The sequence below is a fragment of the Xenopus tropicalis genome, chromosome 4 (assembly GCF_000004195.4).
Source record: "Xenopus tropicalis strain Nigerian chromosome 4, UCB_Xtro_10.0, whole genome shotgun sequence".
NCBI classification, from domain to species: Eukaryota; Metazoa; Chordata; class Amphibia; order Anura; family Pipidae; genus Xenopus; species Xenopus tropicalis.
The window spans coordinates 118,740,784-118,766,960 of record NC_030680.2 but is presented as its reverse complement, the minus strand read 5'-3'; the positions used below and the strand labels follow the sequence as shown (position 1 = coordinate 118,766,960).

General features: G+C 39.3%; 2 protein-coding genes across 2 annotated transcripts in view; both read right to left on the bottom strand.

Annotated features, from left to right (window-relative positions):
* The window catches only part of atf6 (activating transcription factor 6), a 64,367-nt gene extending 63,783 nt beyond the window's left edge, over positions 1–584 (bottom strand). Inside the window, exon 1 of the mRNA XM_002933780.5 lies at positions 383–584. Coding sequence (XP_002933826.2) covers positions 383–470 — 88 coding nt within the window. The 5' untranslated portion in view covers positions 471–584. The remainder of the gene's footprint in view (positions 1–382) is intronic.
* A 2,469-nt stretch (positions 585–3,053) lies between these two features.
* The window catches only part of sell (selectin L), a 44,147-nt gene continuing 21,023 nt past the window's right edge, over positions 3,054–26,177 (bottom strand). The window contains exons 11-22 of the mRNA XM_031901341.1: positions 22,015–22,102; positions 20,148–20,534; positions 18,907–19,014; positions 15,490–15,675; positions 14,533–14,718; positions 12,968–13,153; positions 10,488–10,673; positions 9,425–9,610; positions 5,855–5,977; positions 5,716–5,746; positions 5,138–5,184; positions 3,054–3,853 (exon numbers count right to left, since the gene is read on the bottom strand). Of these exons, the coding sequence (XP_031757201.1) occupies positions 5,139–5,184; positions 5,716–5,746; positions 5,855–5,977; positions 9,425–9,610; positions 10,488–10,673; positions 12,968–13,153; positions 14,533–14,718; positions 15,490–15,675; positions 18,907–19,014; positions 20,148–20,534; positions 22,015–22,102 (1,713 nt within the window). The 3' untranslated portion in view covers positions 3,054–3,853; position 5,138. The remainder of the gene's footprint in view (positions 3,854–5,137; positions 5,185–5,715; positions 5,747–5,854; positions 5,978–9,424; positions 9,611–10,487; positions 10,674–12,967; positions 13,154–14,532; positions 14,719–15,489; positions 15,676–18,906; positions 19,015–20,147; positions 20,535–22,014; positions 22,103–26,177) is intronic.

Genomic DNA, 26,177 nt, shown 5'->3' with positions numbered 1-26,177 from the left:
GAATAAAGCCTATATGTTGGTTAATATGCATGGAGACCATGGACAGTAGTTCCCCAGCAAACAATATGCTTTCCCAAGCACCCAAGCATTCTGTGTATAGGGGTGGGGGGTTAACACTCATGTAAAGTTATTCTTTGGCAAATGAAACAGAAACAATGAGACAGTCTTTGCGTTACTGGGGGAGGCAAGTAGCTAGCACATTTCTGCATATATATATATATATAATATAGAGAGAGTAAAGAAAACACCCAGATACAGCTGCTCCTCAGCAGGAAGTTATTGCAGTGAATCAGCTCAGGAGACAGCTCCAGCTCCTTACATAAGGTTCCTGGCTGCGCAGCACACGGATATATAGGGTTAATACTGCCTGCCAGTCACTCACCCCAGTCCAATTCTTCCACCGGTGACCCCCCGCCCGGGCCGGGCCCCTGCAGTCCGCCCAACACACAGCTCTTTAGCACCGCTGCCATTTCACCCAGTTTCCGTCTTCTTACTAATTACACGTCGGTGTTCTCTAAGCAACACGACATTACACATTACAGTAGCCGGCTAGGGACAAAATACTTCGTTTCATAGCAAGCAAAGCGCATGCGCAAAAAAATCACTCGCACTGTAGCGCGCGCTGGGGGAAACTCCTATCTCATTGGCTCAGCTTAAATAATTATGTAATGGGGGGGGGGGTCCGTTTAGGGTGACTACTTTCTCCTTCACACAGGTATAGAATGCTTGGATCCAGGTGTTTAAAAGGTGAACAAGCCACAAGCCATGTCCTCACTGAATGATATAATACTACTACAGGTATTATAATAAAGCCTATATGATGGATAATGGTATCTCATTGACCTAGTTCTGTAATGGGTGGGGGGCTTCCATTTAGGCTGACTACCATCTCCTTGAGACTGGTATAGAATCCAGAATATCCAGAATACTTGGGTCCTTGTGTTTTTCAGATAAGGGATCTTTCTGTAATTTGGATCACATACTCCGTCTCTTCTTGCGGCTCCTGCTTCTTATTCGGCTCCTCATACGGCGGCGACAGGTCCTTTTATAAGGTTGCGCCCGTGCGTACGTGTGATGTCACACGTACGCACGGGGCGCAACCGTATAAAAGGTCCTGTCGCCGCCGTACGAGGAGCCGAATAAGGAGCAGGAGCCACAAGAAGTCTATGGGGGGCACTATGTATGGGGGGAATTTTCTATTGAAGGTACTCTCTATGGGGGCAATTGGGGGGCTACTGTGTATGGGGGGCTCTGTGTATGGGGGGACACTGTGTAAGGAGGGCTACTGTGTATGGGGGGCACTGTGTATGGGGGGTACTGTGTATGGGGGGCACTGTGTATGGGGGGCACTGTATGGGGGGGCACTGTGTAAGGAGGGCTACTGTGTATGGGGGCACTGTGTATGGGGGACACTGTATGGGGGGCACTGTGTAAGGAGGGCTACTGTGTATGGGGGCACTGTGTATGGGGGGTACTGTGTATGGGGGCACTGTGTATGGGGGCACTTTCTATGGGGGCATTGTGTATGTAGGGTACTTTCTATGGGGGCTACTGTCTGTGGGGCAATTGAGGGCATGATCTATGGGGTCAATTGGGGGCACTGTCTATGGGGGGTACTGTATATGGGGGCAAATGTGGCACTGTGTATGAGGGCACTGTCTATGGGGGTGCCGTCTATTGGGCCATCGGACGCACTATTTTAACTATTTTTAAAAAATGAATTTTAAAAATGGGGTGTGGCAATTGGGGCATGGCCACAAAGTGGGCGTGGTCAACAAATTTGCCACGCTGCACGCCACAAGTCTTTTTGTCCCTCTTTTCATTTTTCAAATGTTGGGAGGTATGGGATCACCACTGTTGAAAATCATTTAAACATTAAATAAACCAAACAATATTGTTTTACCCCCAATATAGATTTATGCAGCTACCATCAAGTACAAGCTACTGTTTTATTATTACAAAGTAACAGGTTTTAATTCTTAAAAATTAGACTAGCTTAAAGTGTTTTGGGCTTTCCTGTTATCTTGAGCTTTCTGGATAACAGGTTTCCAGATCAGGGATCCCATATCTGTACCTACCAAGGTAGATCCCTATCAATATTCAGAGAGACAATTAAGCAATAGAAAAGTTCTCAGAAGAGTACTTTGAGCAATATTACTTGGTTATATGATAGGGTATTTGTCTCAATTAATTCATGACTTTTAATGGTTAGGCAATGAAAGCACATACCAGGATGTATTAGAGCTAAATGTCAAAATCTGATTCCAACTCCTGCATGGAGAGAGACAGATTTTTTCCCCATTTTGTAATAGTTAACCCACTCCAATGGCTGTTAGGTCTGGGAGCTGCACCTGGACCTCAGCTCTGCTTTGATAAACACAGACCAGTTCTTTACTGCCCACCTATATCCTAGCCCACCTGCTTAAAGGTAACACTATCATAAATGCCTTGGGGCGGCCATAGGGGGCCCACCTATAAGATCTTTGCCCTGGGCCCACTGTCATCTTAAATCAGCCCTGGTGTGCATTTTGGCAGTTGTAGGGCAATACAGTTTCTATTTCAGGCCTTTAAGTTGGTTTCTTATTTAGTCAGTGAACAGTTCTGGGCAAGAAAACTGGCACCAAAGTGTCATTAGTTTCTTATTCAGATCAGTGAATACATAACTAATGATTTAAAGAGTTAAATGACCTTGGGCAACTGATTTAAGCCTATATATTTGCAGACAGGGATGCGCTGCATTGTATGTAGCCCATTCTGACCTGGGGTAGGAAAAGTTGCATCAATGTGGGCCCACATCTTTGCAATTTTGCCCTCTTGAATAAGTAACAGGGGTGCTTTAGGGGTTTAAATGACCTTGGACCACTGATTCCAACCCATATATTTGCAGGCAGGGATGCCCAACATTGTATGTACACCATTCCAGACTGGCCCAAAACCATTCTGCACAGGAAAAGTGGCATCAAAGTTGGCATCTCACATATGGTTCTCACATATCCCCACAAGAGAAAAATAAACAGCTAGTGAGAATGCAAGAATAGAACAATACAATAGTAACAATTCTTGTAAAACTTTATTGAATTGCAAAGAGGTTAAAAAAAATGCAGAATGTACAAAAATAAAACAATAAAATCTGTCAGTTTAGTGAACTGTATACATATCTGGCAATATGATTAATGTTTAATCTAGCAAGTACATCTTATGCAGTGAAAAATGGACAAGGGTCACACACACCCTTGCCACTGGGAATAGTAGTCCTCTCACTTGGACATGTACTAGAAATTAGCAATATTCTTAGAACTAATATATATATATATATATATAATATATAATATATATATATATATATATATATACATTTATACATGGATATAGATATAATACTTAATACCTGCCTCATGTTATTTGCTATATGAAAAGGAATAGCTATGTTTATACCTTTGTCACCCCTGATTGTCTAAGGCAGGTTATAGGCCTAGGGTACCTTCACCAAATACTTGGAAATATAATTCTGTCTTTCCTAAGAGCCTAATACCATTATCCTTTAGGGACTATAAGGATTCAAAGCCATCCTTTTCTTTCTGGTATGCATATCAGTGCCTCGTATTCTCCAGCCCAGAACACCCACTGATCAGAATGTATACAAGGGGAGCTCTATAGGTCACAGAATGGTACCTGCATCTTTAAAACCCAGTATAGACACATCCGCTTTATGCTGGATGTTTGCACAAAATTTCTAAAGGTAGAGTAAAAAAACACAGCTGTTGGATTTATGTAGCAACACTGACAGCTTTACAGATGTCTTCAGCTAGAAAATGTATTTTCTTTTTTGTATTCTTTTGTTTTCTTCTGTTATCTGTAAATGAAAACCAAAAGGAATAAAGTGTTCTGTGGTCTAATACATGGTGCATGCTTTACATGAGCTAAAAACCTGCATCTATCGCATTTCTGAGTCTCACAAAATAATAATAAAGGTGCCAGTGACACAAGCGGGGATTATAGGTGTTTGTTTCCCCAAATCCCTAATTTCCCCTACTGATGATGTGGGCTAATAGATCCCTTACTCCAGTTGGGAATAACAATAGTATTTTGTTAGGAAAACCCATTATTAGAGAGGGATCTTCCTGTATGGTCGGCCATGTTGGGGCAAATGCATGCAGGGCTGGATTTGATAACCCGGTGCCCCGAAGCTGCCCCCCTTCTCCACCTGCCCACTCCCCACTGCTTCCCACACACATGTGTGCCCACTTAGCTCACATATGGAGCAGTGCGGTCCCATTGCTCCGTATGTGAGCTAAGCGGACGTACATGCATGTGGGAAGGTGGCCGGACAGAGAAAGAGGGCAGCCTCGGAGTGCCGGGTTATCAAATCCAGTCCTGCATGCATGTGTATAATAACACTTGCAAGAGAGGTTTTCTTGTCAAAATACTATTGATTCTCTCAACTGGAGACTCTATTAGCCCACACCTCTGTTGGGGAAAATAATTTTTGAATTTTCCCTTTAAGAGGGAATAGAATGAGTGAGAGAACTAGGGAGGGAAGCACTTGTAAAGTGGTTGGTTGAAGAGAGTTAGACAAATGGCAAAAGAATGAAAAAGAATTAGGATATAGGATGGGGTCCTAGATTAAATTCCAGCCAGGGCACCATCTGCAAGGTGCTTGTTTGTTATCCCTATGCTTACTTGGGTATTCTCCAGGTACTCTGATTTCCTCCAACTCTCCAAAAGCACACAGATAGGATAATGTCCCCTTGAAGAAATTGACCCTATGGTGTGTGATGTGATAGGTATGGGTCTTTGTGCATTTCTTGTATGTAAAAAATATGCCTGGAAGCTCACAGATATATTTATGGAATGGGCATGTTACTTACTCCCTAAAAGAGGTCTAGATAGGAGTAAATAATTGTGGGAATTGATTTTTTCTAAAGAAAATGCCAGTTTCAAGGTAAGTGGGTCTACGCAAATACATACTTTGGTTAATTTTAATTTTTTCCCCAAATTCATAAACAAATGCAGAAAATTCTTACTACAAGTGCAAGAGGAACATTCTGCAAAAAAGGGCCAAGGGGTTCTGAATACTAAACAATTACAGTTTATATATTCAGTTCAAACAAGGAAAGGAAATTAACAACATACTAACCTTATGAGTTCACAAATGCTGGATTTTCAAATGTATTTACAGGATTTCTACATTAAAAACAGAAAGGAGAAATTACCAATAGCAAAATGGCATCACTACTAATTAATATACAAGTAAATCTGTATTCCAGAAGATTTGCTTTCCCTTCTCAGCGCCTGGCCAAGACGGCCGGGCGCCCTAGGACAACCCTAGACCACCGCCCCCCTCACTCCTCCGTGGGTGTGCACTTATAAATGCACACAGGGGTTAATGGGCTGCTGGAGGCGGGTGATGCGGTGGGGGAAAAAGGGCATGGAACTAGGGGAAAGTTATCTTATTGATTGTATATAAGGTAGACATGGCCAATGCAGGTCGCTATTTCATATTATATATAATGCACTTGCTAAATTACTATGCAGAAAAACAGGGCCGGAACTAGGGGAAGGCAGAAGAGGCACCTGCCTGGTGCCCCCCACCGTTGTGCCATAGGCACAGCGTCTACCTTATATACAATCAATAAGATTCTGTGCTATGGACAATTCACCACAGAGCAAAACAAATAGTTGTTTCCTACTTTGCATGCAATAGAAAGCACTTACTTTGGATGTGGCAGGAGGATGGAATTGTCTTCTGCCAGAGAAAGTAAAGTTGTAAAGGTGTTGCAATGATTCATTTTGTATCGTTCATGGGACAGGTGAAAATAACAGTAGAAAAATATAACACAAAAAATGGTCTTACCTTTCTTGCGTAATTGTTTTACTATAAAAATGATTAGACCACCACCAAGGGCAAGCCCACCTGCAGCTAGAGCTGAACTACCAGTATATAAAAGAACCTGCTTCCCAAAGGAAAAGCTTTGACCTGAAAAAAAAAGAAATAGAACAGTGTAGCATAGTGGATTTCTATTGATTTTATAATGATTTACAATGTATACATCTGCTTTGATATATGAATTAAATCTTAGGTTTGAGTCAAGTAAAAACAGCAGATATTGTCACCCAGCAAATATTCTTGGAATAAACAAACAGACAGCAGATAGACAATATACTCTATGTACAACTTATTTGAGAAACAAATAAGGCCTTCTACAAAGTTAATTAAATGTTTAGACAAAAGTTTGCACATAATGTTGCACAAGTCAGCACATTGTGTTGGGGTTTTTGCTAAGAACTCTGGTATAAAGGGGAGTCTCCAGCATGCGTCAGTAGCTTCGCCTAGGACTCCTGAATGAGTGCCAGGACATTTGCATCATCACTTGGTTATCGGGAACCTGAAGGTCTTGCACCAAAGGTTGTGGGGCCTCCTGATTGTGCTGAATTGATGCAGAATTGGCTATGTTTGTGACTATGATCATACAAAGATAAGTAAATCTATTTGATTCTATTATTACTTGGATGCGTGTAAGTTATTACTCACTAAATGTTTATCAGAAGGTTTTATCATCTCCTGCATATGTATTAATATTTGTTATTAATGTAAATTAATACAAATTATTAATATTAAGAAACATTCACCCCTTTATTACAAACAGTAATGTATAATTGCCAACATGTGAATTTTGGGCTCCTCAACATAATCCTAGGGCTTGCAGAATTCTGTCCTACTAGTCTTAATTATATAGTCCAATTTTTAGTCCATACATTAGTTGAAAAAAACTCAGTTGAGTTTATCCATATAGTCACTTTTGTAAAATTCAAACACAGAAATAATGTGTAAAATAGAGTTGATATTGAAGTTATAGTGTAGACTTGAGGTATCACAGACCATAATTATGATCTGAATTATAATTATGGACAAAAAATTACTAATTACATTGTGAATATGTTGCACTATCATGATATTCCACTAGATGTCACTACACTAATAATAATAAATGGTTGGGCTCTCTAAGGGCACACTATTGTCCCTAAATGTTTGATCCTATCCTGTGTGTCCAGAGCACTGCAATACAATAGGGCAGCGTTTTTCAACCACTGTTCCGCGGCATACTAGTGTGCCGCGAGATGTTGCCTGGTGTGCCGTAGGCAGGGCACCAATGTACTAGGGGGGCACTGCTCTTGGCACCAATGTACTAGGGGGGCACTGCTGCTGGGCACCAATGTACTAGGGGGGCACTGCTGCTGGGCACCAGTGTACTAGGGGGGCACTGCTCTTGGCACCAATGTACTAGGGGGGCACTGCTGCTGGGCACAGAGTTAAATTTTTTAACATTTTCTAATGGTGGTGTGCCTCGTGATTTTTTTCATGAAACAAGTGTGCCTTTGCCCCAAAAAAGGTTGAAAAACACTGCAATAGGGAACACCCCACCTATGAACTTCAGGTATTTGTGTTACTTATGATTTGGATACTTATACTGGTGACGGATTAAACATTCCTGCTAGGAAACAACCACTATAAAGGGCACATTTACTTACCCACGAACGGGCCGAATGCGTCCGATTGCGTTTTTTTCGTAATGATCGGTATTTGGCGATTTTTCGGAAAATTATCGCGACTTTTTCGTTGCCATTCCGAATGTTGCGCAAAATCTGGCGTTTTTTTCGTAGCGTTACAACCTGCATGAAAAGTCGCGCCTTTTTCGTAGCCATTCTGAAAGTTGCGCAAAATGTTGTGATTTTTTCGTAGCGTTCGGATTCATTCAAGCTTCAGTATGGTGACTTTTCTTGGGCCAGGTTGGAGCTGCAGGGTGCCATTGAGTCCTATGGGAGGCTTCCAAAATCATGCTAAGTCTGAAAGTTTCGCCCACCACTTACGAGCGCTCAATACGAAAAAGTCGCGACAAGATACGAGCGAATCGTAATGGCTACGAAAAACTCGCGTTTTTTCGCGCAAAACGTATTGGTAACGAAAAAGTCACGACAATTTCCGAAAAGTCGTAAAGGCGCCGAAAAAATCGCAAAAAATACGAAAGAAAAAGTTGCAAAATGTTCGTTTTCCAATCGGAATTTTTCAAATTCGGATTCGAATTCGTGTCTTAGTAAATCAGCCCCTAAGTGTATTGTTAGTGCAACAGTTACTAAGTTATGGTAACTGTTTGTGCTTCAAAGACACTGTACACGCTGAAACTGATGAAGTGTCAGGAAGCCTCACTAAATACATTGGAAACCAGCAGCAGTCAGCATCTTCTTTGTGATTCTTTTACCACATGTACTTTTATTAATTTTGTGAGTAGACATCTGTTTTAATTATTTATACATTATTAAAAGCTTTAATGCACGATTGTATCCCTTGTTGTTTTTTTTCTCAGGTTGATTGAATGGGTTGCCATCACTGAAATGCTGACAGATTAAGTAAGGCATTGTTTTTTTAAATATATAGGAGGGAGGGGGAGCACTGTGCTGGACCCTTACCTGATATATTTTACTCACATTCCCTTCTAATTGGTAACAGGAATTTGAAACCTTGTAATTATACCACTGGTGATACTCTAGGGGAGTTTTCCCTTGTGTACTCTCTTTGAGACCTTATTCCATGTTAAAAAAACAGGACTGGATGATTATCTCCCTAATGCCATAGGGTTGGTTGACAGCTCTGCCTGTGCTGTAGGAATTGGAATGCTATGGATGTACTGAATGGATGTACTGAATGGATGTTACTTAGTTGCAATGGGAGAGAATACATTTATGTAGTGCATATGATCTTCTACACAACATCTGACCTTCACAGCTGGGCACACTATCAGACCAATATCCGGATGAAATGCAGGTTAATGTTGATGTTCCCTTTAACACAAAACCTTCTGTACAGTCAAAGCGGCACTCTGAACCATAACTGAAACCTCCATTAGGGTGAAAACAATTCATGGTCCTTGGTTTTGAGTTTGAAAGGGCAGTGCAGATGAAAACTGTAAAAACAGTCATTTGTACTTTCTGAATTCAATTTTAGTTATTACATTTAGTAGTTACACCACCAAGAACTACATTTGGGGGGGAAGTTGACATTCGGATTTTCGTGGTTTTATCTTTTTGTACTAATTTCAACGTATGGCACAAAAAAAAGTAACAGAAAAAAAAGAAAACCACAATGACTAGTTTTTTAAACCGTGACTTTTTCATATTGTCGCACAAAAGACAGAGTAAAAAAATACCTGAAAACCTCTAAAACCACAAAGAAAAGAAAGATCTTCCAATTATAAAAGGTACATTTGCCATTGACTTCTACATGATCTCGACAAGTTTTAGCTGGTGTATTTTTACATTCAGATTTGTTGTGGTTTTGTCACATAATAAGCAAAGTATTATAAATCTTATGCATATGGCTGCTGTTTCATCCTGGAGGCACAGTAAATATCAGTAAACAGCTAAGTACCTTGGCAGGCAGGAGGTGGAGGGTCCCATTCGGTGGTTGAAGTACATTCTATTATCTGAGAGCCGTTCAAAGTGAAACCACTGGCACAAACAAACTCACAGGTTGATTTATAGCTAAAGGTGCTGATGGGGTGGGAGCAGTTCATCTGGGCATGATCAGGTGGATCAAGAGGCAGGCAGGGAACAGCTCAAAGAGAAAATAGGTGAAAAACAAGTAATATTTAGCTAGAAGCGGAAATGTTATTTTCTGCCAAAAAGCTCCAAAGACCATCTCACATGGAGTCCATTATAAGCAAATAAATAATCCTAATTTTTAAAAATGATTTCCTTTTTCTCTGTAATAATAAAACAGTACCTTCTACTTGATCCCAACTAAGCTGCATGAATCCATATTGGTGGCAAAACAATCCTATTGGTTTATTTAATGTTTAAAGAATTTTTAACAGAAGATCCAAATTAAAGAAAAATCCCTTATCTGTAAAATCCCTTATCTCAAACATTCTGGATAATAGATCCTGTACCTGTATATGGTATAGGTATAGGTATACCTGTGTATGGTATTTAAATATAATACTGATTAATTACCTGTGAAAATGGGGGTTAAATCTGTCCACTACACTGTGCCTGGCAAAGAACTAATTTGGATCCTAGTCATTCAAACCCAGCACATATAAAGCTGCAATTTAAGTTATAATAAAAATCATGGGCACAATCCAGCAGTCGAATAGATGGAGCAAGTGTGATTAATATTATTATCTAACGTTTTATCTAATGTATAGTTATCTTTCACATAGGTTTATCCAAAGGTTGTTTTATAAACAAAGTCACCAGGGGTTGAAACTTAACTGGGCAATGGAGTGATGGTTTTAAAATTTCTTGTTGGTATCCCATAATAATATAGGAGTTATTTAATCTTTTATATCTATTTATGAATGTATAATCATCATTCAAGTAAGTAATTAATTCATTAAAACAAGGCCATTTAATATTGTCATAAAGTTATCAATGCAGCCAAATTTACTGGATCACCAAACAGTTTCACCTGGATTGTAGAGGTTAGTTACCTGCGCAAGTGGGTACTGCCTGTGTCCAGTCACCGGAAGAGTTGCAGAACATGGACTTTGAGCCATTCAGCAGAAAACCATCTGTGCAAGTGAAGTTGCAGGTGGAATTGTATCTGAAGTCTCCAAACTCATGGATACAGTTCATCCAGCCATGGGGAGGACTCTGAAGTGGCTCACATGTAATGGCTAAGGGGAGACAGTAAATTAGAAAGATCAATATTGAAAACAGATCTTCTGTCACAACGTGGTCATGGTACAGGTTTTAACATGATGTGCTTTACTTTCATTTATGTATTGTACTGAGGAATGTAGATAAAGACGAGATAAAAAATACTTGTTTTGATGAATAGATCCTGACAAGAGCCCAGTATAACCTGGGCAAATATAGGACTTGCTCCCAGAAATGTATAAGATCTTAGCTGTTAAACATCAAAGGTACTCTTTGAGTGGAGAGTCAGACTATAATGGACACATTAAAACCTGACCTACTATATACTTCTGGGACACATTAAGTACAAAAAACATCCTGTTGTTTCTATCTAAAATGTAAAGAAAAACCAATGTGAAATCATAAATATAAATGAATTTAGCCGTAGGCTACATTCTATGTTTAGTCACTGTAGGAGTAAATCATAATTCTATTTGAAGCATTACTGCCGAGTGTAGAGGGTTAGCATTTTTGGTATGATCCATCAGTGTAGTGGAGAATTCCTAGGGCCCTGAAGGGCTTTGTATGCTTCCCGAACCACAGAGAAAGTTCTAATTTAATGCATAACGAAGTAACTCTGCATGGTGTTATAACACCTTGAAAAATCTACTTGGAGAGATCTGATCCAGACGTGTGCCAGCTAATAAACCAATGAAGAACGTCTGGCACCCAGTTATTTTTAAGACATGTGATCCCTTCTTCTAATTTACAGCACATTGTGTGCAGGATTCTTATGCTCTATTGGAGTTTGCCAGGGGCATGGGCAGAATAGCATTCCAGGCTAAAGAAGCTTACCTGCACTATTTATTAAAATGTTTACTTTTTTTTAATAACGTTAAGATTGACATCTGAGGACTCTGCCTGCTGTGTTGCTACATTTCTATTGCCAGTCACAATACAAGAGCAGGTCACTGCTGTGTCTAAAAGCTAGAAGATGAAGTACCTAGTGTCAGCTATTTCTTTGGTGCAAATTTTTAAATAATGTGGCTTCTTAATCCCTGTAAATTGTTGATATGTGCTCCTATCCTTTAGAAATGCATGTATAGACACTTTAAGCCAGTGCTGTCCAACTGGCGGCCCCCCTCTGTGTGGCCCCCCACCTGTCTGGCTGCTTTGATGGCTTACTCTTGTGTAAGCTTTAAATGGTATCAGTACTGTGATTAATTGCCCCCCCTGCATGGTTCTCACCTCAGATTCAGGCTGTAATCAGGTTGTATTGTTTAAATATGTAATTCCCTTTTAACCTCTGCATTGTTCACCCCCTGCAGTGTTCACACCTCAGGCTCAGGCTGTAATCACCCCCATTGTTCCCCTGTTCACACCTCAGGAGCAGTAGAAACCCACAAATAATCCCTGCACACTACAAAAAGAACATATATTGAGGTGGTACTGCAATTAAAAAGTTTTTAAATATATAGTTATTGTGCAGACTGTAGGAGCAGTGCCAGCATTGTGTCACTATAGGCTGCCTGTGTGCCATACACACAGGCATCATAGGGCAAGCAGAGTATGGCAAACACAGGCAGGGTAGGGAAGGCAGAGTATGGCACACACAGGCAGAGTATGGCACAAACCAGCCAAGAATGGCAAACACAGTGAAAGTATGGCACACGCAGGCAGCGTAGGGAAGGCAGAGTATGGCACACACAGGCAGGGTAGGGCAGGCAGAGTATGGCACACACAGGCCAAGTATGGCACAAACCAGCCAAGTATGGCACACAGGCAGGGTAGGGAAGGCAGAGTATGGCACACACAGGCAGGGTAGGGAAGGCAGAGTATGGCACACACAGGCAGAGTATGGCACAAACCAGCCAAGAATGGCAAACACAGTGAAAGTATGGCACACGCAGGCAGGGTAGGGAAGGCAGAGTATGGCACACACAGGCAGGGTAGGGAAGGCAGAGTATGGCACACACAGGCAGGGTAGGGCAGGCAGAGTATGGCACACACAGGCAGGGTAGGGAAGGCAGAGTATGGCACACACAGGAAGGGTAGGGAAGGCAGAGTATGGCACACACAGGCAGGGTAGGGCAGGCAGAGTATGGCAGGTTTTTGCTGTACTACAACCATTAATATGGGTATGGTCATGTGATAACATGGGTGTGGTTTCAAGTGGGTGCGGTTTCAAAAAGGGGAGTGGTCAAAACTGGCTTCCATTATCAGCCCTCCACCACGTAGGTCGGAAAAATTCCGGCCCTCGGTACAACAGAAGTTGGACAGCACTGCTTTAAGCTAATAAGAATGCAGTTTGGTAGCCTATGACTGTAGTTACCTGTGCATGTAGCAGACAGACCTGACCATTGCCCTGAAGAGCTACAGGACACCGACTGGGAGCCATGCAGCACAAAGCCCTCTGAGCAAGAGAAGTCGCAGCTGGTATTGTACAGAAATTCTCCAAGCACATGTGTACAGTTTATCTGGCCATGGGAGGGACTGTGTAGGGTTTGACATCCTATTGCTAAGAGCAAATAAAGTAAATTTGTTAAAGAAAAAACAATCATAGATAAGGTAATTCTGGGAAGCATAAGCACCTCTTTTACATGCTAAAATTAATGGAACTGATTATTGGTGTTATTATTATAAGGCGGGAACCCCCTTCAATGGATTTATTTGTTCATTCTTTAATTCATTACTCAGCTTCAGTATGCCACCTTTATTGTAAACATTATCATAATGAATGTCAATGTATTGTGTAGTATCAACAAAAAAAGAAAGTAATGATTGGTAGCCTACCTTCACAGATTGGAAAAGGATGGTACATTCTACTATGTGCGAGCCATTCAGAATGAAGCCAGATTCACAAACAAACTCACACGCTGATTTATAGCTAAAGGTGCTGATAGGATGGGAGTTCTGTGCATTCCTTATATTAAGTCACATTGACTATTTGGATGGCTTAAGTAGCAATGTTAATATCCAGATGGCTTAATGATAATAAATATTATGGCACTTATATTATAAAATTATATTGCAATACTATATTCATCAGTGGCTGAATGTAAGTTATGCAAAGTTAGACTGAAAACAGAAATTTGTTTTAGTTCTTAGAAAGTTATGGTCACATTTTTGATTTCCTGTAATTGCTGCTTTCATACTAGCATTAAGATTCAAGATATAAAGGCATAGCAACTGTCTCACAAAGTTCATTGTAAGATTAATGACCCTTTAGGTAAAGTGCACACGACCTCCAATTAAATGAGAAGCTTTGTTTACATTAATAAGGGCACCAATCGGTTCTTACAGAACTGATTACTTTACAGTGAGGCAATAAGACCTATACAGCAAATAATTTTAAAGAATAATTTCCCTGTAATAATAAAACAGTACGCTGTACTTCATCCCCAATAAGACATAATTAATATTTATTTGAGGCAAAATAATCCTACTGGGTTTATTTAATGGCTAAATGACTATTTAGTAGACTTAACGTCTGGAGATCCAAATTATGGAAAGATCCCTTATCCAGAAAACCCTAGGTCCTGAGCATTCTGGATAACAGGTCCCATACCTGTATAAGCATATACGCTCATAAGTTAAAGTTGTCCATTGTGAATCATGAATCCTTCACTTTGTCATGTGCATTTATGATAGGTGCCCCCAATGTTCAGAAAAGGCTAAAACTGTAGCTTGAACCAGAAATACCTTCACAGAAGCTTAGGGGAAAATACTGCCAATAGCAAATAAGTCTATATTAAGTTCTTATTATTTCTTAGAAAATTCCAGAATAGAAATTAAGTGGCCATTTAATAGTCATAATGTCAGTCATAGTGTTATCAGTGCAGCCATACTTACTGGAACACCAAACAGTTTAGCCTGTGCATTGTATGGGTTAGTTACCTGTGCAAGTGGGTACTGCCTGTGTCCAGTCACCGGAAGAGTTGCAGAACATGGACTTTGAGCCATTCAGCAGAAAACCATCTGTGCAAGTGAAGTTGCAGGTGGAATTGTATCTGAAGTCTCCAAACTCATGGATACAGTTCATCCAGCCATGGGGAGGACTCTGAAGTGGCTCACATGCAATGGCTAAGGGGAGACAGTAATTTAGTAAGATCAATATAAAAATAGATCCTTTGTCATTATGTGGCCATTATACTGGTTTTAACATCTGTTTTATTTTATTTTCTGGAACATTTGAAGTTGCCTGCATATTATGACCATGTTCAAAACTTGACTGAACCCCAACACTTGGGGGTACAGCCATTAACCATCAGCTTGCCACAACATCAGCAGAGGTGTTGTAGGGGCTTTATTCCTGCCCCTCCAACCAAACATTTGTATCTGGCTCCCAACAAGCCAGCTATTTTAGAGTGGACCACTCTGGACATCCTGATCCCTAGCCAAAACCTCAGAGATAGAAGGTCACCATATATTTTTTTTGTGGCTCGCTTCCCTTAATTTTACGTTACATTCAAAGTTAAATCAACCCCTAGACTTTAACTAAAACCACCATGGAGTCTCAGACATAAAAAAAATAATAAAGAGAAAAACGGTTATAATAGATATTCCCAGTGTTTATACAAGGCTAAAACAGAAACATGGGACAAAATACAGTCAACAGCAAGTAAGTATATATTCAAATATTATTATTTCACTTTAGAAATTCCAGAATAAAAATGGCAGTATAGTGTAGGTATAGTGGCCTTTCAATATTGTCAGTCAAGGAGGCCCATATATCAGTGATTCGTGAAAATGAAAAAAAATATGATTTACGTTATTTAATGGGCAGTTACATTTACTGAAATTGATAGGAGCCAACAGTTTCACCTGTGAATTGTAGAAGGTTACAGAAGTTACCTGCGCAAGTAGGTACTGCCTGTGTCCAGTCACCGGAAGAGTTGCAGAACATGGACTTTGAGCCGTTCAGCAGAAAACCATCTGTGCAAGTAAAGTTGCAGGTGGAATTGTATCTGAAGTCTCCAAACTCATGGGTACAGTTCATCCAGCCATGGGGAGGACTCTGAAGTGGATCACATGTAATGGCTAAAATGAGACAGTAAATTAATAAGATTAATATTGAAAACAAATAAAAAATAAAAACAGATCTTCTGTCATTACATGGCTCTTGCAATGGTTTTAGCAAACGAGATACTAATCTGCTTTCATCATTTTCTGGCACATTCCAATATGTCTGTATATTATGTAAAATATGCCTTATTTTGCCAGCACTTGGCTATAATAATTATAGAACTGGAATACCCCCTTCTCAGTAGACTATCACAATGGGTCTCAATGGTTATGTTCAGCTCTTAGCTGAATCCCAATACTTGCAGGTAAAACAATGTGAAGAGGATTTTCTGTGTGAGAAAGTTAAATTATTGGTGCACATAACCCCTGGCTAGGTTTGGGATTCAGCCAAATTGGCAAAATGTAAATTTGGTCCAATCCAAGAACGTGACTATACCTAAATCACATGACTCTAGATCTGGACCATTGGATGACGGATGGTGCCAGTATTTTTTGTTCTCGTTTTTTTTCCGGGATCTAGATAATTTGCCAGTATATCTCTTTGTTCAACCAGAGTTTATTTAATATGGCTTGTGATATCACACTCTTTGCCTATTCTTTTAATCACGAAAATCTATGTTTTTGTTTTATTTCTTGAGGCAAACATGGCAAACAGGGAAATATAAGATAATCCCTGTTTATAATGCTTGTTCTTTACAAGGCAGATAATCAGATTACTGGTGTACAGATTATCAGAAATCCTTTAGGGCTCTGGCACACGGGGAGATTAGTCCCGCACGACAAATCTTCCTGTTCGCGGGCGCCTAATCTCCCTAAAAATGGCATCCCACCGGCAAAAATGTAAATCGCCGGTGGAATGGCATACGCGGGGGCGCGATTTCAGTGAAATCGCAGAAGTTTCCTCTCAAGGCCGCGTATGCCATCCCACCGTCGATTTACATTTATAATAACACTTATATGTGACCATATATGTCCTTTTTCTTATGACACAGGCCTCTTGTGGTTTAATTTATTTAGCCATGTTATTAGGTTGGATTTATTTACAAACAGGCTGTAGTAACAGGCACTTAAGAACAAATTCAGAACACAGAAAAACAGAAAGTGGCTGATTTTTGTAGGTGTGAATGGGTTGAAGAAGTAAAAAAGGCATCCATCCATCAAGTTCAACCTTTGTGCCTAAAGTTTGTCATACGCTAAAATATCCACGTCTGGCAATGTTGCCAAACGAGAAGATCTGTCCCCAATATGCCCATCTTGAGGCAAATGCAGGCGTACAAGCCAATGTGGTCCTTATACTGATAGAAATCTTTAAACTTATCTGATAAATATTGGCCAGATATCTGTTGGACAGGCCCATTGGAGGGCCCCATAGATGTGTACATGCCCACGTATGACCACCTTTAGTTATTACACAGTATGGAAGCTCTTATCCAGATAAGGGGTGTTTCCCTAATTTGGATCACATACCTTAAATCTACTAAAAAAAACTTTTAAACATTAAATAAAACCCATTTCTATTGGTTTGGCATCAATATGGATTCATGCAGCTTAGTTATCATCAAATAAAAGGTACTGTCTCACTAGGATTAAGAGTGCATGCTCCCGAAACATGCCAGGCCTTTGGCATTGCTTTATGGTGTTGATTTTATAATCGAACTGGAATAAAGCTCTTGTTTTACGTAATGTCCCGGAGTTGCGTCTCACCTTCTTTGCTGAAACTTGCAAAACTGTCTCATTATTACATAGAAAAAGGAAATCATTTAAAAAAGCTTGAATGATTTGCTTAAATTAATGCTCTGTAAGATGGCTTTTCCACTTTCTAGATATGAACTTTCCAGATAAGAGATCTCATAACTATATAACATATAGAATTATTTATGAATTTTAGTCTCTTCACTTGTATTCCTTGTGTAAATTGAATGTTTGTGAAATCAGTAACTAAGGGCACTTTGGGTTTATCTTGGTTCAGGTATTATGAGAGAGAATTATGCTGTACGTTATAATAGCAGTTCCAGATGTTAACATCTTGTGCTGATTATAACTGAACCTGGGCCCTTGAGCATACTCCAAACCTCTTATCTGTAATTTGAATGCAATCTATTACATATTTTAGAGACCTTGCACACACAGATATGCAGAAGCACTGAAGGAGATTATGAGAGGGTTAGAGCCATTTCCCACCATAAGGGAAAGTAATATGAATAGTAAGTACACATTGTTTTTATATGATTTAGATAAGATCTTACCCACATCCTGACAGAATTCTAGCGAAACATTAATTATACATACCATAGTTCAAAAACAGAAGCAGCACGAATACAAGCTTATTTTGATATGCACTTTCCTTCCTGCATATATTCCATGGATCTCAAATGGGAATATCTACTTCCTGGCATTTTATTTGCCTTTCTGCCACTTCTGTGTCCTGTCATTTGTGTGTTTTTCTCACATGCAAAGCTGATAGTGGGCTCTCTGGTCGCAGTTACAGAACTGTTTGGTAACATTTGTGCTTCATGATTAGACGGACCAATCCTATGTATAAATCAATGCCAACTCATTTAATGTCCCTGGGATGCATTTAGAGATTATATCTCTATTTGGATTGGCATACGTTATTGAATTATTTTCTACATATTCTTATTGATTATGTATCTGCATAGTCTTTAATACATACAGTATAATAACAAAAACAAAAGGTTACAAAATCTTCATTATGTGAATCCACCAGCTTGCTCTCCTTAAAGTAGTACCAATGGCAGTGTCAGCATCTCAACACACTCTATCCAATAATAGATTAAACCCCTAAGATTCTGTTTATAAAAATTTAAAAATGTAAGGAAAGTGTAAAGTGGTTGAACATGCTTCAAGCTCTTTGTTTTAATAAATCTAGTCTTTAGTAGCCTATTTACCCACAATATTTTTTTCCTTTGTCTATTTCTGACTTGAGTTTGATGGATTCTCCAGTGTTCCTACATATCCTTGAACAAACAGACAAATGTAACATGTGACATCCAGTTCCCAGTAATCCCAGCACCTAAAGCTTTGCGTTTTTCTAGTGTTAAAACAATAAATTGGAATGACATTATTGGCTACATTCAATTAAAGGAGAAAACCCTATTTCATATCAGCTATTTCAATTCCAGCTTTCCCATAAACTTCAATGTAGTTTTCAGGTGATAAACTAAGAGAAAACTTTTCTCATTGAATTGAATCTGGCTCTATATACAGATTAAAACCAGTACCAACCATTTTCACATTTTGGTCCATAGAATCCTGGGTGACAGATACAGCTATAGTTGCCTGTAGCCTCTTCACAATCTCCATGCTGGCTGCAGGATGTAGTGTTGCAGCTGGCTAAAAGATATAACAATGTTTTCAATTTATTTTATTTCAGCCAAAAGCATTGTTTACCAGCAAGAGGTTACTTCCAAAAATAGCCTTAAAACATAAGTTCTGCAACCTAGGACTTGTACTCTTCTGGCTAAAATAGTCAGGGTTCTGGTAAGAAACAGAGTTTTCATTGCCACATTATATATGCTGGCAATCAAAACTACTGCTGCCTGTCTCAGATCACTTCCCATTGACATACCGGTAAATAGAAAGCACCAAGGTTTGTGCCAGGTGACCAACGGCAATTGAGGGTGGATGTCTCCCTATGGTGTCCCTTATATTTTGCCATGTACTGATAAGACATTATGCCTTAACAATACAGTGATTTCTGTAGTGCCCCAAATTGTATTCTATAGTGGGGTGTTATGATCTCAGTGTTTGAAGAAGTAGCAATTTATGAGTATGGTCAAGTTTAGTTCAACCAATAAATAGTTTTGTAAAAGTATAATTTTTTGTGATCTCAAAAAATGTGAGTCCATGTATGTTCATGTTAGCTCTGAGCCATTAAAACCTGAGATAAGACAAGTGGGCTGATTTACTATCCTTAAAATGGATCACCAGCACACTCCGGCCTCTCTGAACAGTAAACCTGGTGCACAGTATGGACAGGTCATAATTCAAGCGGGATTAACCCTGCATGTTTATTCCAAATGTGACGTTTTGAGGAAACACCCCTTCATCATGATGTCCTGTTGTGCTGGTGATTTTTGAAAGAAAACTCCTGATCTACTATGCTAAATTGTTCCAGTGCTGTCGCCCAGAGCAACCATCCAGACATTTGCTTTCATTTCCTACATGGCTGTTAACTGATCAAATTTAAATGCTGGGACAACTGCATTTGTGTTTGTAAATTATACCAAATATCTCAGCTAAGGGGTAGGGATTATGAGTAGTTAGGAACCTCAAGCATTCCCAGTGTGGTTGGGAATAGCAGTTTCCTAAATGTAATATGCTTCTTATTTAATACATACGTTTGTCTATAAGAATCTTGGCAATGCATATTGATTCCTTCCGTTTTCAAGCAACATGATTCATTCTACTTGACTTTTCCCCCTGCCCTGCCCTGAGCACTTGACATATATAACAAAACACAATACCTTGGTAACACAGTGCTATTTTCTTCTTTGTGTCACATCGTTCATTATTCCATTTTCCACTATCATTACTCCTCTTTATGTAAATCTCCACACAGTCTTCTGAAACTATTCCAGCATTACTTGGCTCCCCTTTTGCCCAGTTTTCCTCTTCTGTTGTGACGGCTTTGTTAGTTGTGACTCTAGTCCAGATATCATTTATTTTCCGGATCCCTGCCCAGTATTTATTTAAAGGAATTATTTCATTCAAATAGTCATTTTCTGCTTTGGTCTGTATGGCAACCAAATCAATAAAATGGGTTTGGCACCAGGAACGGGCTGCATCCCATGTTGTTGCCTCAGTATTATAATGATATGTCCATGCAGATACTCTGGTACCCTTAATAAGCCCTAAATATAACAAATGCATAATCATTAATCAGCTTTTACACTTCAACAACAGTGTAAAAAAGTCATTTTTGGATTCAGCGAATACACTGTACCTCTAATACAGTACAACATGACAAATACAGTACAACTGCACAATGAATTTATTGCTTCCTTTCATATAAAATAACTGAAGGCTTCCACAAGTAATGGGTGCCATTTGGTGAGGGAGAAGTGGTGAACTGTTGAGTCACTTTACTTTTATGGTAAGATAATAAAAGTCACAATTTTGCAACAGATCTAGTAAACCACAGCATCAATAGGCAACACTGAATGGTCACCTGTTTAAAATAAAATATCTGATAGTTTTGGTTAGTAGACCTGGTGAAAACTTTACTGTTGCATTTCCCTGACCCAGCTCGATGGGCCACGGAGTCACTGGTAGTCATTTATTAACACTGGGCAAATTTTCACCTGGGCAGTAACCTATGGCAACCAATTAGATGATTGCATTCAGTGTTCAACCTGCAGCTAGCTGAAAAAGGTAAAAGGAAAAAGGTAATCACTGATTGGTTGGTTGTGTCTGGGACATCCTGTTTCTAAATCTGTTATATTTTAAGACTAATGAGATTTCAGTAAAAGCTTTTCCACAGTACAATTATGAAATGAACTTCTTTGTGATAAAATTTAATCCAGGTACTCTCTCACTGTCCTCATCAACCACAGGCTGACAGTTGCTAGTCCTCCCTTGGATATTAGTATTGATATTTCTTTCTTTTGAATCATAAGGGGTCACTAAGCTTTTCAAGCACACAGAATGTTGTTGAGCGGGGATCACCAAGCTTTTATAGACATGAGCTACATTTCGATGGAAAAAGTGTTCGGTAGCAACACAAGCATGAAAAAGCATTCTGGGGGTGCTCATAAGAGCTATAATTGGCTACTTAATAATAATAATAGAAGGCTCTGTTTGGCATTATACTTTGTTTCTATGCAACCAAAACTTGCCTCCATACCAGGAATTCAAAAATGAGCACTTGATCTGAGCCAACTGCAACATCCAAAGGGTTGGTGAGGGTTGGGGAACACTGTTGTAGGAATTGTGGGGGGGGAAACAACCAATCCCATGTACCAGACAGGGTCAATTTAATAATTTAGCAATCATTTATGAGGACACATGCAGTGTAATAACTTTTAATCCAGGAGGCTTTCTTTAAACCCAAGGAACAACACAGTTTCAATATCGCAATTATATATATATATATTGTTTTAACAAATAGGGATTTGTGACTATTACACCTTTTGAGTAAAAGTGAGCAGCCTCTATTTACACTACTTAACTCTATAAGGGTACATGCAGACACAAGAATCCTCCTCCTTAAAGGAAACTCTTCATAACTTAATTTTTTACCTATATTTAACAAGCACATTAAGTAACATGCTATGCAAAATACTTATGTTTCACCATCTGAGCAAAGGAAAGAGAAAGCTGCAGATATCTTACCACAAGTAACAGCAGCAAACCAGAGCAACTGGATATGTTTCAGTCGCCAACCAATGTGGTCTTCAATTATGTTGACTGTAGGTGACGCCTAGAAGTTGTGATACTGAATTAGACCTTTTGTTAGTTTTGTTTTGAGTTCTAGCTTTTGATAAATTTCATACTATCAGCATAAAATGCCTGTGTTTGTTTTCCTTTTGGTTTTTTTCTAAGCATAAATAGCGATGGGCACTTTTCTGTTACTTACAGTTCCGATAAAATTACACATTTTAAAACTACCCTGGTTATGTCCTTTACATTTGGTTTAGTTTCCTATTTCAATTTCTTTGCTAGTTGATCTCTCAGAGTCAGTGTGAAACTGAGGCACCAAAGGCCCACCAGCTGGAGCCCTAAAACCATTTTTTCTCTTATTGAGAAATGGTACCCTGGTACCCCTATGATTAAGAAGTTTATTGTTTAAATGTAAGTGAATTAATATATCCAACAAAGCACAGTTTTTGCCCACTAGATGCCAATTCACTGAAGTCTATGGGGAACATTTTATTCATTGAGATATGAGAGCAACCAGAGTGGCAGCTCCCAAAAAGACAAATTCAGGACTGATTCTATGTTTCCATCTGTTCAGCTCCTATGAGTTCTGTTTGTTGCATTATTGCTAGTACAAGCTGTGTGAGAGTACAGAGCAATACAAATGATACAGACAGACTGCATAGGCACAGGCAGGGAGAGACAGTGTGCAGGCAGAACATCTCTATCCCAGTGCGGTTAACAGCTAAGGTTACATAGTTGTTTGATGAATCTATTAGCTCTTGTTCCCTCATTTACACTGTGCAAATTCTTTCCGAGAAACATCCCCTGCCAGCTGTATATAATAAACAGTCTTTCTAGATTCTCCACTTATCTGTGGAAATAAATTTGCCCTGAGTCATTTCCCTGACCCCATCACCGACAACTCTTTCCTCTCTGGTCCTCTTTATACCCGACCAACTGCACTTCAGAAAATCAGGTTCCCTGTCTTTTAGATGGAGGATCTAAGGTCAGTTATAAAGTGTGACAAGACACAAGTAGATTAGTTATAAAGCTGTAAAAAAAAAATGTGAAAAAATTAAAGGTGAAGAGAATTAACTTGAGGGGTAGGGAAAGAAGGAAAAAAAATTAGAGAATAGAAAAGAAAGGAAGAGAAACACAAAAATGAAAAGACAATAGAAGTTGCTATTATTACTTATTGTACAGCGCTGCGGAATATGTTGGTGCTTTATAAATAAATGTTATTAATAATAATTATTACTATATTAGTAATTATAATTAGTCCAGGTTTTCTGTGAGAAACATGCTACACAAATGCTAGACATTTATCATAAAATTAAATCTTTTTGTTTTGGAGATGGCCTTTCCGTAATTCGGAACTTTCTGGATAATGGATCCCATACCTGTATTATTAACAATGACCCAGTGCATTTTTTGTTTCTAACAAATATAGAAATTATAAGCATTGTGACTGGTAGTCAGCTGTATATTAACATAAGAAATATAATTTAAGATTACAATATAAAAACCTCACTTACCATTTATCTTTCAATAGCAGGGGGACATTCTGTCTTTCAGTCTTAAAGTATTTATACCAAAATATTATATTTTCCTGTTTTAATGTGCACACTTCCTCCAGCCGCTGTGTGTAAAGGTTTCCAGCACTTATAAGGATTGTCTTTTAGTGCGGAAAAACTGGGTGGGCGGTCACTGGGTAATTGTGGATTAATCAGAGCTTCCCCTACCTGTATTATGGATCTGTATGGTGCTATTATTCAAGCACTGCCTTGGTGAACTAAGGGATACAAATTCGAAAGTGCTTATACATGCCGACACTCTCTTAAAGAAAAACTATACCCCAAAACAGTGTAGCTCTCTATATAATATACTGCATAACACAGCTCACATGGAAAACCCCGCTTCATCTAAATATCATAAATATATACTTTTTTAATAGTATGTGCCATTTGGTAATCCCAAATAGAAAACTGCTTTTTAGGTAACTGTTAAACATAGAGCTGCATTATTTCCTGTCAGGTAATCTCTGAGGGAGCACACAGCCCCACACAGCCAAAATGGTGGCTCAAGGGAAAGGATGAAAAACAGCAATATTTACAGATATATATATTCCAGTTTGGCAAGATTCTTTAATAGGTCACTAAATATGATATAAGCTATCAGCTTGTTAAGTATTCCCATTCATTTCCAAACAGGGCCGCCGCTCCCTATAAGTGGAGTACTCAGTCTGCACAGGGCACCAACTCCCAGGGGGGCACCATCCCAGCTGCTCCAAAAAAAAAAAAACATTTTTATATATTATAACATACCCCCCAACACTGTCCCGCCGGTTTTTATAGCGCATCCCGCTGTCCCGGATAGTTCTATCAATCTATGGGGGCTATTGGGGGCACTTACTATGGGTGCATTATCTATGGGGGCTATTGGGGGCACTTACTATGGGGGCATTATCTATGGGGGCAATTGGGGGCACTGTGTGTGGGGCCCCTATAGTAGGTGTTTTATTTATTATTTTATTTTTACTTCCGTAATATTTGGGGGAGGGGGCACAAAAGTAAATTTCTGCTTAGGGCACCCATTTGGCCAGCAGCGGCCCTGTTTCCAAAACCATTTTCAGCTGGTATTGGAGTTTGCTTTAAAGTTATTAGGTAGTACAGCTATAAGATCTTTTATTCAGAATTCAGTTATCCAAAAGGCTTGAAATTATGGGAAGGACCTCATCCCATAAGACAAAGCAAAAGCCCATGCCCCACAGTTATGAGGTCTTTTATAGAGAAACCAATTATGCAGAAATCTCCACATTTTGGGAAGGACCTCGTCCCATAAAACAAAGCAAAAGCCCATGTGCCTAGCTTTATAGTTAACAGATCACACACTGTACATGTACTGTATAAATAAAGTAGGACATTATTGGATGGAATAGACCATTAAGTTACCTTTTGTTATAGTGAAGCTGAAACTGATCAAAGTGGTAATGGAAATAACTTGTATTGGTATGGTGATAGGTCATTAAAGGCTGCAAGCAGCTAATGAATTGTTGACTTGCCTGAAACTTAAGGCACAATGTGTAAATGGATGAGGTTCCATTTTAACTTGAACATTCTGCAACGAAATACATTTACCTGGAATTTTACTAACATACAATGAATTCTATAAAACTAGGGATACACCAAATCCAGGATTCGGTTTGGTATTCGGCCAGGATTCAGCCTTTTAGGGGCAGGGTTCAGCCGAACTGAATCCGAATCCTAATTAGCATAAATTAGCATATGCTAGTTAGCATTCAGAAGGGTTAAATGTTATGGGGGAAAATTGCGCTGATTTGAAACCTTCTGGATCCTAATTAGCATATTTTAATTAGGATTCGGTTTGGCATCCGGGCGAATCCATCAGGGTAGGTTTGGGGGTTCAGCCGAACCCAAAAAACTGGGTTTGGTGCATCCCTATATAAAACCAACACTGCCACAAAACCTTTTTGATCACAAAAATCAAATTTGTCATCAATTCTGCCAGGACCACTATGAGAAATTGTAGGGGCTCAAACTAGAAAGGTGCAAGAGCCCTCCCACTCTAGTGGGTGGTTTACTAGCCTACAGTCTGTTATCTGCTAACTAAGTAGAATGCAGCCCCCATTTTCCAAGATATGTCTAAATATACCACATGCCGAATTACCACTTTTTTTGTGTCCACAGAATTCTTTTCTGCTGCCAAAATGTATATTGTGACAACAAAATATATGTATTTACAATTTCATATTGTTGATGTCAGTCTATATATATATATATATATTTAACAGCAATTGTTGATCATTCATAATCCTTTCCCAGAAAAGAAATATATGGTCCCAGTCACATTCACCTTCAATAGCCCATCAACCTTCCTGAATGGTTTTTGGACTGAAAATGTGTCCCAGCGATGTGCATCCATGTTAAATTTGTTCTCAGCCCAGCAGAGGGCAATGTTTTGTTAAGAACTTCAAATTCTGCAAAATATAGAATACACTCACGCAGTACCACCTTGGGTAAAACGTTTGGTTTCAGAAGACGCTGGAAGTATATTGTTCACTCTGGGGGAAATAAGTCACTTATAATATTGAGTGGCCCTTGGATTCATTCTTTCAT